The 12,376-nt window shown below is 42.3% G+C and overlaps 1 protein-coding gene across 1 annotated transcript; it reads left to right on the top strand.

Moving 5' to 3' along the window:
* On the top strand, positions 1–9,930 carry LOC112071185 (protein SEC13 homolog). Its single transcript, XM_024138640.2, has 9 exons — positions 1–166; positions 540–584; positions 845–960; positions 1,186–1,337; positions 1,928–2,061; positions 2,291–2,424; positions 5,062–5,182; positions 9,037–9,183; positions 9,506–9,930. Exons 1-9 carry the CDS (start codon positions 164–166, stop codon positions 9,614–9,616), a joined length of 963 nt encoding a protein of 320 aa, XP_023994408.1. The 5' UTR covers positions 1–163; the 3' UTR covers positions 9,617–9,930.
* Positions 9,931–12,376: the final 2,446 nt, after the last annotated feature.

Raw genomic sequence — 12,376 nt, 5'->3', positions numbered from 1 at the left:
ACACGGAAGTTGTTTTTTTCAGTGGTTGTGAAGTTGTTGCCACGTCGGTTCAGAACGTCGTTCTTGATACATCGTAAAACCGAGATACTTTGATAACGGGGTTACACGTCTGGCAGTGCRATTTCTCTGTTTAGGGACAAACTCATTACGATAATCTTCAATCATGGTGAGTAACATAATTTCTGTTTTTTCTGACTGCAATTGTTAGCCGGTTAGCAAGGTAACTGTTAACGTTAGATAGCTAACGCTAACTTGTCAAGTTGCTRAACTGAACAAGTGTGTTTTTATTAGGTTGTACTTATTGTTTCCTACTAAATAGACTATTAAACATACAGTAATATGTTACAAGATCGTGTAATGCTGTTTTATGCAGTAACGGTATCTCTGCGATTTGTTAAAGCTTTTATCTAGCTAGTTAACGTTAGCTASCTAGATTGTGTAGCTAGCAAAGTTAGATTTAGCCAACTAACGCAACGTTAGCTTTTTAGACTGACGTTCTATCAAATAATCTCTCACTTCTTGTGTTTCATGAAATATAGGTTTCCGTCATCAACACGGTGGACACCTCCCACGAGGACATGATCGTAAGTAGTTTTCTTATGTGACAGCTACTAGCTAACGGTAGCTAGTTACTGTCATTTAGCTAGCTGACTTGAGTTTGAATGGATTGTTATTTTAATGTCCCGTAAATTCAACCAGCTGTAACAAATTACTATATATCAACTGAATGTACTTTATTTATCCCTGATTTAATCTGTTAGTAGCTAGCTCACTCCATTTTGACTAATCTAACGTAATAATTGCAACCTTTGACCTCTTATGACATGCTCTGTTGTGTTTTAAGCATGATGCCCAGATGGATTATTATGGCACCAGACTGGCCACCTGCTCTTCTGACAGGTCTGTCAAGATCTTCGATGTTAAAAACGGTGGACAAATCCTAGTGGCAGATCTGAGAGGGTAAGACGTGACTCTGCTTGATTAGAGCTTTTAAGGTTGACTCATCGAAAGGAAGTTGCCATGAGCAGCACCACAGATATTGCAATGATCGACATGCAACACTTCTTTTCCAGCCCACACAGATTGAACTGCCATGTCCCTGTTTCATCTCCTCTCTCCATTACCTGTGAAGTGCTGTATCCAGACACTCATTTTACTGTCTGCCTCTATCTCCTCTCTCTGCAGCCACGAGGGTCCTGTGTGGCAGGTGGCCTGGGCTCACCCCATGTACGGCAACATCCTGGCCTCATGTTCCTATGACAGGAAGGTGATCATCTGGAAGGAAGAGAACGGAACCTGGGATAAGATGTACGAGTACACTGGACACGACTCTTCCGGTAAGAACATTCCCGGTAAATCACTCACAAATTCAATTCATATTTTACGTCATTTCGCAAATGTTCTTATCCAGAGCGACATACAGTACAGTGAGTTCATACAGTACAGTGAGTTCATACAGTACAGTGAGTTCATACAGTACAGTGAGTTCATACAGTACAGTGAGTTCATACAGACAGTGAGTTCATACAGTACAGTGAGTTCATACAGTACAGTGAGTTCATACAGTACAGTGAGTTCATACAGTACAGGTGAGTTCATACAGTTAACAGTGAGTTCATACAGTACAGTGAGTTCATACAGTACAGTGAGTTCATACAGTACAGTGAGTTCATACAGTACAGTGAGTTCATACAGTTTGGTATGTATGGTTTGAATATTTTCAATGATCTTATTGAAAATGTATAAATGGAGTTCTTTAAACCTGGTGCTTGGGACCCACAGGGTATGCAACATGTTGTTTAGTTTCACTTTCGATCAAAGCCCTATTCAGAACCAGGGAGGAAAAACACTGCAATTAAGCATTGTCAAAAGCGCTGTGTTTTTAGTGTATATTAATGAGTACTTCCTGGCTTCCTTGTGTCTTCAGTGAATTCAGTGTGCTGGGGTCCCTATGACTTTGGTCTGATCCTGGCCTGTGGCAGCTCAGATGGAGCCATCTCATTGGTCACCTGCTCTGGGGATCAACAGTGGGACATTAAGAAGATCAGCAATGCACACACAGTGAGTAACTAACTACTGTTTTCACTTTCACTTGTAAACCGACATTAAGTCTTTTCTCTAGGGCTGGGTTAATATGAATAAACCTAAAGAGTAACATTAAATTGTCACTGTCTGTTGTGACAGTCCTTCTGTGGTAGCTTGTCATAGTCCTAATTGAGTTCATATGAATTCATGTCCTTGGTCTGTACATGTGACTGTGTATTGTAACCTAACCCCTCTGTCCTGTTAGATTGGCTGTAACGCAGTGAGCTGGGCTCCATCTGTGGTGCCAGGTAGTCTGATAGACCAGCCCTCGGGTCAGAAACCCAACTTCATTAAGAGGTTTGTCTCAGGAGGCTGCGACAACCTGGTCAAACTCTGGAAGTAAGTAGCAGACGATTGGAGGGTGTCTTATCTTCTGCATGGCCACTCTGCCATAAAGCTCAGATTGGTGAAGTGCTGTAGAGACTTCTCCCTTCTGGCAGGTCATTGGGTTCTTGGTCAYGTCCTTCTCGCCCGGTTGCTCAGTTTGGTTGGAGAGCTAGCTCTAGGCACAGTCTGGGTAGTTCTGTATTTTTCCCAATGATAGAGACCACTGTGCTCTTGGAAACTTTCTACACACACAGATTGTTTTATACCCTTCCCCAGATATATGCCTCATCACAATTCTGTGTCTCAGATCTATTGACAGTTCCTTGGACTTCATGGTTTAGTTTCTGCTCTGACATGCACTGTCAACTGTGGGACCTTTTTTATAGGCAGGTGTGTTTCTTTCTAAATTATGTCCACACAATGTAATTGGCCACAGGTGGACTCCAATCAAGTTGTAATGACAGCTCAAGGATGATCAAAGGAAATTGGATGCACCTGAGCTCAATTTGAAATGTCATAGCAAAGGGGTATGAATACTTAGTTTCAGTCAAAAGTTTGGACTCCTACTCATTCAAGGGTTTTTCTATATTTTTACTCTTTTCTACAATGTAGCCTAATAGTGAAGACATCACAACTATGAAATAACACATATGGAATCATGTAGTAATCAAAAAAGTTATAAATCAAAATGTATTTTAGATTCTTCAAAGTAGCCACCATTTGCCTTGATGCCAGCTTTGCACACTCTTGGCATTCTCTTAACCAGCTTCACCTGGAATGCTTTTCCAAGAGTCTTGAAGGAGTTCCCACATATGCTGAGCACTTGTTTGCTGCTTTTTCTTCACTCTGCAGTCAAACTCATCCCAAACCATCTCAATTGGGTTGAGGTCGGGTGATCTGATGCAGCACTCCATCACTCTCCTTGGTAAAATAGCCCTTACACAGCCTGAAGGTGTGTTGGGTCATTGTCCTGTTGAAAAACAAATGATAGTCCCACTAAGCGCAAACCAGATGGATGGCGTATCACTACAGAATGCTGTGGTAGCCATTCTGGTGAAGTGTGCCTTGAATTCTAAATAAATCAGTGTCACCAGCAAAGCACCATCACACCACCTCCTCCATGCTTCACGGTGGGAACCACACAAGCAGAGATCATCCGTTCACCTTCTCTGCGTCTCACAAAGACACAGTGGTTGGAACCAAAAATCTCGAATTTGGACTCATCAGACCAAAGGACAGATTTCCACTTGTCTAATGTCCATAACTTGTTTTTCTTGGTCCAAGCAAGTCTCTTCTTCTTGTTGGTGTCCTTTAGTAGTGTTTTCTTGCAGCAATTCGACGTGAAGGCCTGATTCACACAGTCTCCTCTGAACAGTTGATGTTGAGATGTGTCTGTTACTTGACCTCTGAAGCATTTATTTGGGCTGCAATCTCGGAGGCTGTTAACTCTGAACTTATCCTCTGCAGCAGAGGTAACTGTGTCTTCCTATTCTGTGGCGGTCATGAGAGCCAGTTTCATCATAGTGCTTGGTGGTTTTTGCGACTGGCTTGAAGAAACTTTCAAAGTTTTTAATTTTCTGTATTGACTGACCTTCATGTCTTAAAGTAATGATGGACTGTCGTTTCTCTTTGCTTATTTGAGCTGTTCTTGCCATAATAATGACTTGATATTTATCAAATAGGGCTATCTTATGTATTTTTTTTATACATTTTTTTATTTAACTAGGCAAGTCAGTTAAGAACAAATTCTTATTTACAATGACGGCCTACCCCGGCCAAACCTGGATGACGCTGAGCCAATTGTGTGCCACCCTATGGGACTCCCAATCACGGCCGGATGTGTTACAGCATGGATTCAGACCAGGGACTGTAGTGACGCCTCTTGCACTGAGATGCAGTGCCTTTGACCGCTGCGACACTCGGGAGCCCAACCCCTACCTTCTATACCCCCCTCCCTACCTTGGCATAACACAACAGATTGATTCAAACGCATTAAGAAGGAAAGAAAGTAAGCATTTTGCAGTTGTATTCGGTGCATGTGACAATTTGATTTGAAAAAAATTCCACACCTGTTAATCGAAATGCATTCCAAGTGACTATCTCATGAAGCTGGTTGAGAGAATGCCAACTGTGCAAAGCTATCATCAAGGCAAAGGGTGGCTACTTTAAAGAATCTCAAATATAAAATATATTTGGATTTGTTTATGACTTTTTTTGGTTATTACATGATTCAATATGTGTTATTTCATAGTTTTGATGTCTTCACTATTATTCTATAATGTAAAAAATGAATAGGTGTCAACTTTTGACTGGTACTCTATGTAAATTAGTACATGTATTTCATTTTAAATAAATGTGCAAACATTTGTTTTCACTTTGTTATTATGGGGTATTGTGTGTAGAGGGGTGAGAAAAAAACCAACATAAGTCAAGGGGTACAGTGAAGGCACTGCATTGTTCCATGAAATCACTCAAAATATTTACAATTGACTTACTTGCAGTAACATCTTTTATCTTTGTAATAACAACTTGTTATAGTTATAACTGTGTGAACAACTTTATGTAAGGTGTTATCAAATAGGTTCCTATGGCAAGTGAGGAGTTTGAATAAAATGGCTGCCAGACAGGTTTGTATGTCTTCTATCTTAGAGAGGAGGATGGCCAATGGAAGGAGGACCAGAAGCTGGAGGCTCACAGTGATTGGGTCAGAGATGTAGGCTGGGCTCCCTCCATAGGACTACCCACCAGCACCATCGCCAGCTGCTCTCAGGTAACCTACCATCAGACGAAAAAACATTGTATGGCTTTTACAGATGTAGGATCTTTATTTGATTACCCTGTTGCAGGTTAACTTTCCTGCAATAAATGTGTAGTGTGTTTGAGGTTTAAAGTGGCTTTTGAAGTTTAATTTCCACTTGTACATTTCAGACTTCATTTTCTATTCCCCMAAAAAAATATCCATGAATTTGAATCAACATAGTAATTCACATTTCCTGTTGCTGCAGGATTTTTTTCCTCCTTTAGCAAACTGTCTCAAATTAAGATATTTTATTTGGATCCCAATTAGCTGTTGAACAAGCAGCAGTGCGGTCGTTCCACAAAAATGTTATTTTAAGTGTAAATTTTCAACAATATTGAATTTTAAAAGCCTGAAATTCAATGAAGTGCACTTTAATATAGACCACACAGAATTCAATAAATCCCTTTTTTTCTGTATGAATGAAGGCTTGTTAAAATGCTAAAATTCAGCATTTTGACATTTCCCTCCTTCAACCCTGTCTCACTTCTAGGAAGATTTCAACACACTTTTATCCCAAAATGTCTCCCATGTTTCACCATCATTGTAAAGGCCTAGTTATTTTTCTGCTTTGAGTCATTTCTGAAGATCACTATTTATATTAATGTGATTAGCAGATGCCTTTATGTTTGTCCCTCGTTTTAATGCCAACCTTGTTATCTTCTTATGGGCAGGTGGGATGGTAGCGTCCCACCTGGCCAACATCCGGTGAAATTGCAGAGCGCGAAATTCAAACTACAGTTTTTTATTTATATTTAACTTATTTATTTAACTTTAATAAAATCACAAGTGTAATACATCAAAATAAAGCTTAACTTCTTGTTAATCCAGCCACTGTGTCAGATTTCAAAAAGGCTTTACGGCAAAAGCATACCATGCGATTTATCTGAGGACAGCGCCCCGCATAAAAACACATGAAAAACATATTTCAACCAGACGGAGAATCATTATTGTCTTTACCGGAGAAAAATACCAAAGAAGGCGCTCTCTTCCACGCGCTTGGAAACACTACCGCCAAAATGGGAGCCACCGAGAAACACTACAATTTCTGGCTCATTTTTCCAAAAACCAGCCTAAAACTCTTTCTAAGGGCGGTTGACATCTAGTGGAATCCCTAGGAACTGCAATCTGGGAGGACTTGGCCTTATAATAAAAGAGATAGCCATTGAAAATAGTGGTAGGCCGAATTTTTTTTGCCTGCCATATCAGTTCTGTTATACTCACATACATAATTTTAACAGTTTTAGAAACTTTAGAGTGTTTTCTATCCAAATCTATTATATGCATATCCTAGCTTCTGGGCCTGAGTAACAGGCTGTTTACTTTGGGCGCGCTTTTCATCCGGATGTCAAAATACTGCCCCCTACCCAAGAGAGGTTATACAAACAATTTCCCCCTTTCAAATAATGGACCATTCCACCAGATGAAATGATTCACAGCGTTGTTTGGGTCCTCTGAACAGTATGGTGGTCTATTTTATAATTGTTTTATCATCTTTGACTAAGGTGGTAAAGCTCAACATGTCAACCCTGTTCGCTCAGTTAATGTTAGGAAACCTCTAATTTGATTTAACTTTCATCACGTGTGGAACATATGTATAATTCCTAATTTCATGAACACCATGTGGTCCCATGCTCTGCACCACATGAGGAGTAATGGCTGATCTTCACAGATAAAGTTAGTTAGTTGGGCCTCTAACAGGGTTGACAAATAACAGGTTTGTGGTTTTAGGTTTGATATTACGTTGATTTGTACAAGGATATTTTATCAATGAGAAAATGTTAGATTTATCTCAAACATGCTTTTATTTAAGTTAGACAGTTGCACTGCGTCCAGAAAGTATTCAGACCCCTTGACTTTCCCCCCCGTTTTGTTAAGTTACAGGCTTATTCTAAAATTGATTCTCATCAATCTCCACACACACTACCCCATAATGACAAAGCGAAAACAGGTTTTTAGAATTTTTTTTCCAAATGTATTCAAGATAAAAAAACAACAGAAATAACTTATTTACATAGGTATTCAGACCCTTTGCTATGAGACTCGAAATTGAGCTCAGGTGCATCCTGTTTCCATTGATTATCCTTGAGATGTTTCTACAACTTGATTGGAGTCCACCTGTGGTAAATTCAATTGATTGGACTTGATTTGGGAAGGCACACACCTGTCTATATAAGATCCCACAGTAGACGGTGCATGTCAGAGCAAAAACCAAGGTGAGGTCGAAGGAATTGTTCATAGAGCTCCGAGACAGGATTGTGTCGAGGCACAGATCTGGGGAAGGGTACCAAAACATTTCAGCAGCATTGAATGACCCCAAGAACACAGTGGCCTCCATCATTCTTAAATGGAAGAAGTTTGGAACCAGCAAGACTCTTCCTTGAGCTGGCCACCCGGCCAAACTGAGCAATCAGGGGAGAAGGGCCTTGGTCAGGGAGGTGACCAAGAACCCGATGGTCACTCTGACAGAGCTCCAGAGTTCCTCTGTGGAGATGGGAGAACCTTCCAGAAGGACAACCGTTGTTTCTCAACCATGTGAAACAAGATTCTCTGGTCTGATGAAACCAAGATTGAACTCTTTGGCCTGAATGCCAAGCATCACGTCTGGCAGAAACCCGGCACCATCCCTACGGTGAAGAATGGTGGTGGCAGCATCATGATGTGTGGATGTTTTTCAGCTGCAGGGACTGGGAGACTAGTTGGTTGAGGAAAAGATGAATGGAGCAAAGTACAGAGAGATCCTTGATGAAAACCTGCTCCAGAGCACTCAGGACCTCAGACTGGGGCGAAGGTTCACCTTCCAATAGGACAATGACCCTAAGCACACAGCTAAGACAATGCAGGAGTGGCTTCGTGGACAAGTCTCGCAATATCCTTGAGTGGCCCAGCCAGAGCCCGAACTTGAACCTGATCGAACCTCTCTGGAGAGACCTGAAAATAGTTATGCAGCGATGCTCCCCATCCAACGTGACAGAGCTTGAGAAGATCTGCAGAGAAGAATGGGAGAAACTCCCCAAATACAGGTGTGCCAAGCTTGTAGCGTAATAACCAAGAACACTCGAGGCTGTAATCGCTGCCAAAGGTGCTTCAACAAAGTAATGAGTAACGGGTCTGAATACTTATGTAAATGTTATATTAGTTTATTTTATTATAAATATGCAAAAATGTAAACCAGTTTTTGCTTTGTCATGATGGGGTATTGTGTGTAGATTGAGGGGGGAAAAACATTTTAGAATACGGCTGTAATGTAACGATGTGGAAAAAGTCAAGGGGTCTGAATACTTTCCGAATGCATTGTACATAAGTGTCTGTAACGGGGTCGATAGACAGTGTGGTACAATGCAGATAAAATGCTCTTAGTTCATAGGATTTTAATGCCTGAGATGGGAAAATGTGTTTTTCCGTAGGCTAAACATATCCGCCATGCAATTGAATGTTTGAAAGAAGAGATAGTTGAAAGTGAATTTCTTAAGTTTGCCTGTCCAAAAGGCACCTATTCGAGGAATGAACCAGCTATTGTTCCTGGGGTCCACAAGATCTTACATTGTTTGTGATTTTGGCTCATTTCATATCACCAACAAACTGCTCACAGTCAATTCCATTTTGATTGTTAGAATTACAATAATTCTAAAAGTGTCCGTTTTATTTAACATTGGGATGTTTTTCATTGACAGTAAAAGGCACTCCTGAAATGGAACTGTTTATATCATCTTTTTAAAATGTTTTGACGCAATTTGTCGTTGCCTGGTCTGCCAGTGAGTATTTATGATCTTTACCTCAGAACAAAAACACCTAACACAAAACCTCTCTTGCTTGTCTGCGTGCAGGACGGCAGGGTCTTCATCTGGACGTGTGACGACCCTTCAGGCAACACGTGGACGGCTAAACTCCTCCACAAGTTCAACGACGTGGTGTGGCATGTCAGCTGGTCCGTCACTGGAAACATCCTGGCCGTGTCCGGAGGGGATAACAAGGTCAGTACACGCACACACACACACACACACACACAGGTACTACACACACACACACACACACACAGGTACTACACACACACACAGTCAGTGGTGACTCTTTTACTAGGCAGCTGAATAAACTTGATCCTCAGCAATGTATCATTTATACCACTTAGCAGATACTTTATGCAAAGCGTCTGAAAGTACAGCAAGTTTATACATCCGTGCTGTCACAAATGATCCCCTTGGTTACCTGTCCTTCTTGTCCTGATGACGTTGTGGAAGGAGTTGGAAAGACTGCCTGTGTTGTTTTCTGATGTGTGTTGTTGTCGGCTGTCTCCAGGTGACGTTGTGGAAGGAGTCGGCAGATGGCCAGTGGGCCTGTATCAGCGACGTCAACAAAGGCCAGGGAGCCGTATCGTCCATCGCAGACGGCGCGACGAACGAGCAGTGATCCAGGCACAGAAGGACATTCCACTCCTCCTCCTACCCCCACAGAGAATGAATGGGCTACTACTCCAGAGACACTTCTACCATCTAGCATAGTCCCAGATCTGGGCTAACTACCACCTGTTAAACTCCATAGTGGCCCCTCTCTCTCTCTTTCTCTTAACAGACTTTAAGACCATATTTTATGATGAAATTTCGCTAAAGACYGATTGAGGTTTCATCGTTCAGTTTACGATGATCCAGATTTAAATGGTTACCATTGAGTGAAACTACCTTTAATTAAAACCTTAATTAAAACCTGCTCAAAACATCCATAGAAACAAATATGAAACTGTTTTTGTGAAAGATTTTCTTCCAATTGATTGTTAGAAACAAGAATGTTATGTTTTCATATTTCAAATAATTAAAAAGAACTTAAAGGAAAAGTTGTTTCCCCAAAAGCTCAGCGATTTCTTCTATGATTGATCAGTCAGGGAGGGGCAACTCCAGTCCTCAGGATCAGTCAGGGAGGGGCAACTCCAGTCCTCAGGATCAGTCAGGGAGGGGCAACTCACGTCCTCAGGGATCAGTCAGGGAGGGGCAACTCCAGTCCTCAGGATCAGTCAGGGAGGGGCAACTCCAGTCCTCAGGATCAGTCAGGGAGGGGCAACTCCAGTCCTCAGGATCAGTGAGGGAGGGACAACTCCAGTCCTCAGGATCAGTCAGGGATGGACAACTCCAGTCCTCAGGATCAGTCAGGGAGGGACAACTCCAGTCCTCAGGATCAGTGAGGGAGGGGTAACTCCAGTCCTCAGGATCAGTCAGGGAGGGGCAATTCCAGTCCTCAGGATCAGTCAGGGAGGGGCAACTCCAGTCCTCAGGTGCCTGTTTGGTGATGCTGCTGACACAGACCTGACGCTAATAATCAAAAATCATGGTCTCCAGTTTAGAATAGGATTGGTTTAATCAGGTGTGTTAGCTAGGGCTGGGGGAAACGTGACACCAATCAGGCCTGAAGACAGGAGTTGCCCATCCATCCATCCCTGCATCAGATGGTCAGTCAAGGCCAGCAACATGGACCTGTGGGAAAACCTCAAGGTAAACCAAAGAGAGGGAGACATGAAAAACCTGGAGGTTGCGTTCCAAGCAGCAGAAGCAGACACTGGCATGGGGGTGTGATGAGATTGAAAAGACAGTACAGAGTGTTAGGGAGGAAACTTGTCCATGCTCTCTGGGAAGTGCCAAGCCTGTAAGTAGATATGACCACTTAAGGAAAGACTTTATTGAAGGGTACCCAGTAGGCACGCAATGATTGGTTGATGACCAATAGCGCATGTGGTCATGTGAGTGAGAGGTGCGTGGCGGTTGGCAGCCGGGAGAATGGAATTATATACTACCTGCATAAAGACTTTATAATCAATTCATAACTCACTTTCATTCCTACAGATGTATGTGTTAGTGCTTCCCACACCGGTACTATGTGTTGGTTTAGAATAGTGTTTCTTTAATGTGGGACACTAGTACCCCTGAGGCCACCTGCAGATGGCCTAGCCACGGCTATCCTGCAAGAACGTGATCCTTTTGTTTTACTTTCCCCAGGACCTTAGAGTGAGTCATGTCTCTGGCACACTAAATCAACGTCAACATCATCACCATTATTGTCCTTTTCTCTGAGAGAAAAGTGATGGAAATGCTACTGAAGTCATCTTTGAAGATAACCTGTTTAGCAGTGCCCTATTATAGCTATAAAGGCCTATAAGTGTGTGTACGAGTGCGTGTCTCACTGTTTGTGTGTGTGGATTCTGCCTCTACGCACTACTGATGCCAGTGAGATGTCAAACCGAATAGCCTACCGGCTGCGACTCTGTTCCGGAGTGTTCCCGTTCCGAGGCATGCAGGCAGCAGCGCGAATCATACACTTTGCCAAACACATTAGTGACCGGGAGAGCGTAACCTTTGAGTCATGCTCTCAGTCTCTCTGCTTCCCAAGCGGTGTGTGTTTGTGCAACGAGTAACGGACTACCTCTCCAAAATCTACCAACGTCCAACGGTCGAAAAAAAAAAACCGTTTTCTAACACTTCCCGGGACTCACTCGCACTTGTTTTTTCATTGAAGTGCCGCAGAGGGAATTAATAGGACGCTTATTGCATCGCACGCTGCTGTCTATAGGCTAAACGGAAGAGAAGTACCCGTTTATGAGCATTCTCCTCCGTCAACATCGTGTGTTTGCCTTACTACAACAGACCGCTGTCATCTTTACCGACATGCCGGGTTGGAGAAGAAACCTGACTTTATGTCTGCAGAGAATGCACGAAGAAGGTAAGACAAAGGTTTAATTATCTAAAGAAAACATTATGTTTCACTTGAGGTAATGTTCAGTGTGTGAGTGTGACATTTCCTTGATCCTCTCCATCCTGGACATTATACACAATATCTAAGTGGAATCAGGGGCTGTGTTGTTTGATGTCGAATCTGGTTGACAATAAAGCTTGACGTCAAGAGCCACTTGTCAGTTTCTTGACACAGAGYTTAGCGCTGCTGTAAGCACGTGTCATTATGATTTTCTTCCGCGCTACAGTTGTGTTTGTCACAGGCAGGCCGATGCCTGGACCGTGTTTATTGATTAGGATTTGTATTGATTATGACAGCTTCTGTAGCCTAGCCTTGGGTTCACAGATTGTGTAGTTCCGTTGTCAGGTGTGGGTCATGTTTGTGTGGTGTGTGTGTCCGTTTGACTTTGCAGAATAAATGACTCTGTTAGGACGTGTAACGTGTCATTATCCA

Source organism: Salvelinus sp. IW2-2015, unplaced genomic scaffold (assembly GCF_002910315.2).
Source record: "Salvelinus sp. IW2-2015 unplaced genomic scaffold, ASM291031v2 Un_scaffold1541, whole genome shotgun sequence".
Lineage (NCBI taxonomy): Eukaryota > Metazoa > Chordata > Actinopteri > Salmoniformes > Salmonidae > Salvelinus > Salvelinus sp. IW2-2015.
Note: the sequence above shows the minus strand (reverse complement) of the source record. Positions and strands in the feature narration are given on the sequence as shown.

Coding starts and splice junctions, on each gene's coding strand:
- LOC112071185 (XM_024138640.2), top strand. Junction 1,338..1,927: donor CACTGGACACGACTCTTCCG/GTAAGAACATTC, acceptor TTGTGTCTTCAG/TGAATTCAGTGTGCTGGGGT. Junction 2,062..2,290: donor AGATCAGCAATGCACACACA/GTGAGTAACTAA, acceptor CTGTCCTGTTAG/ATTGGCTGTAACGCAGTGAG.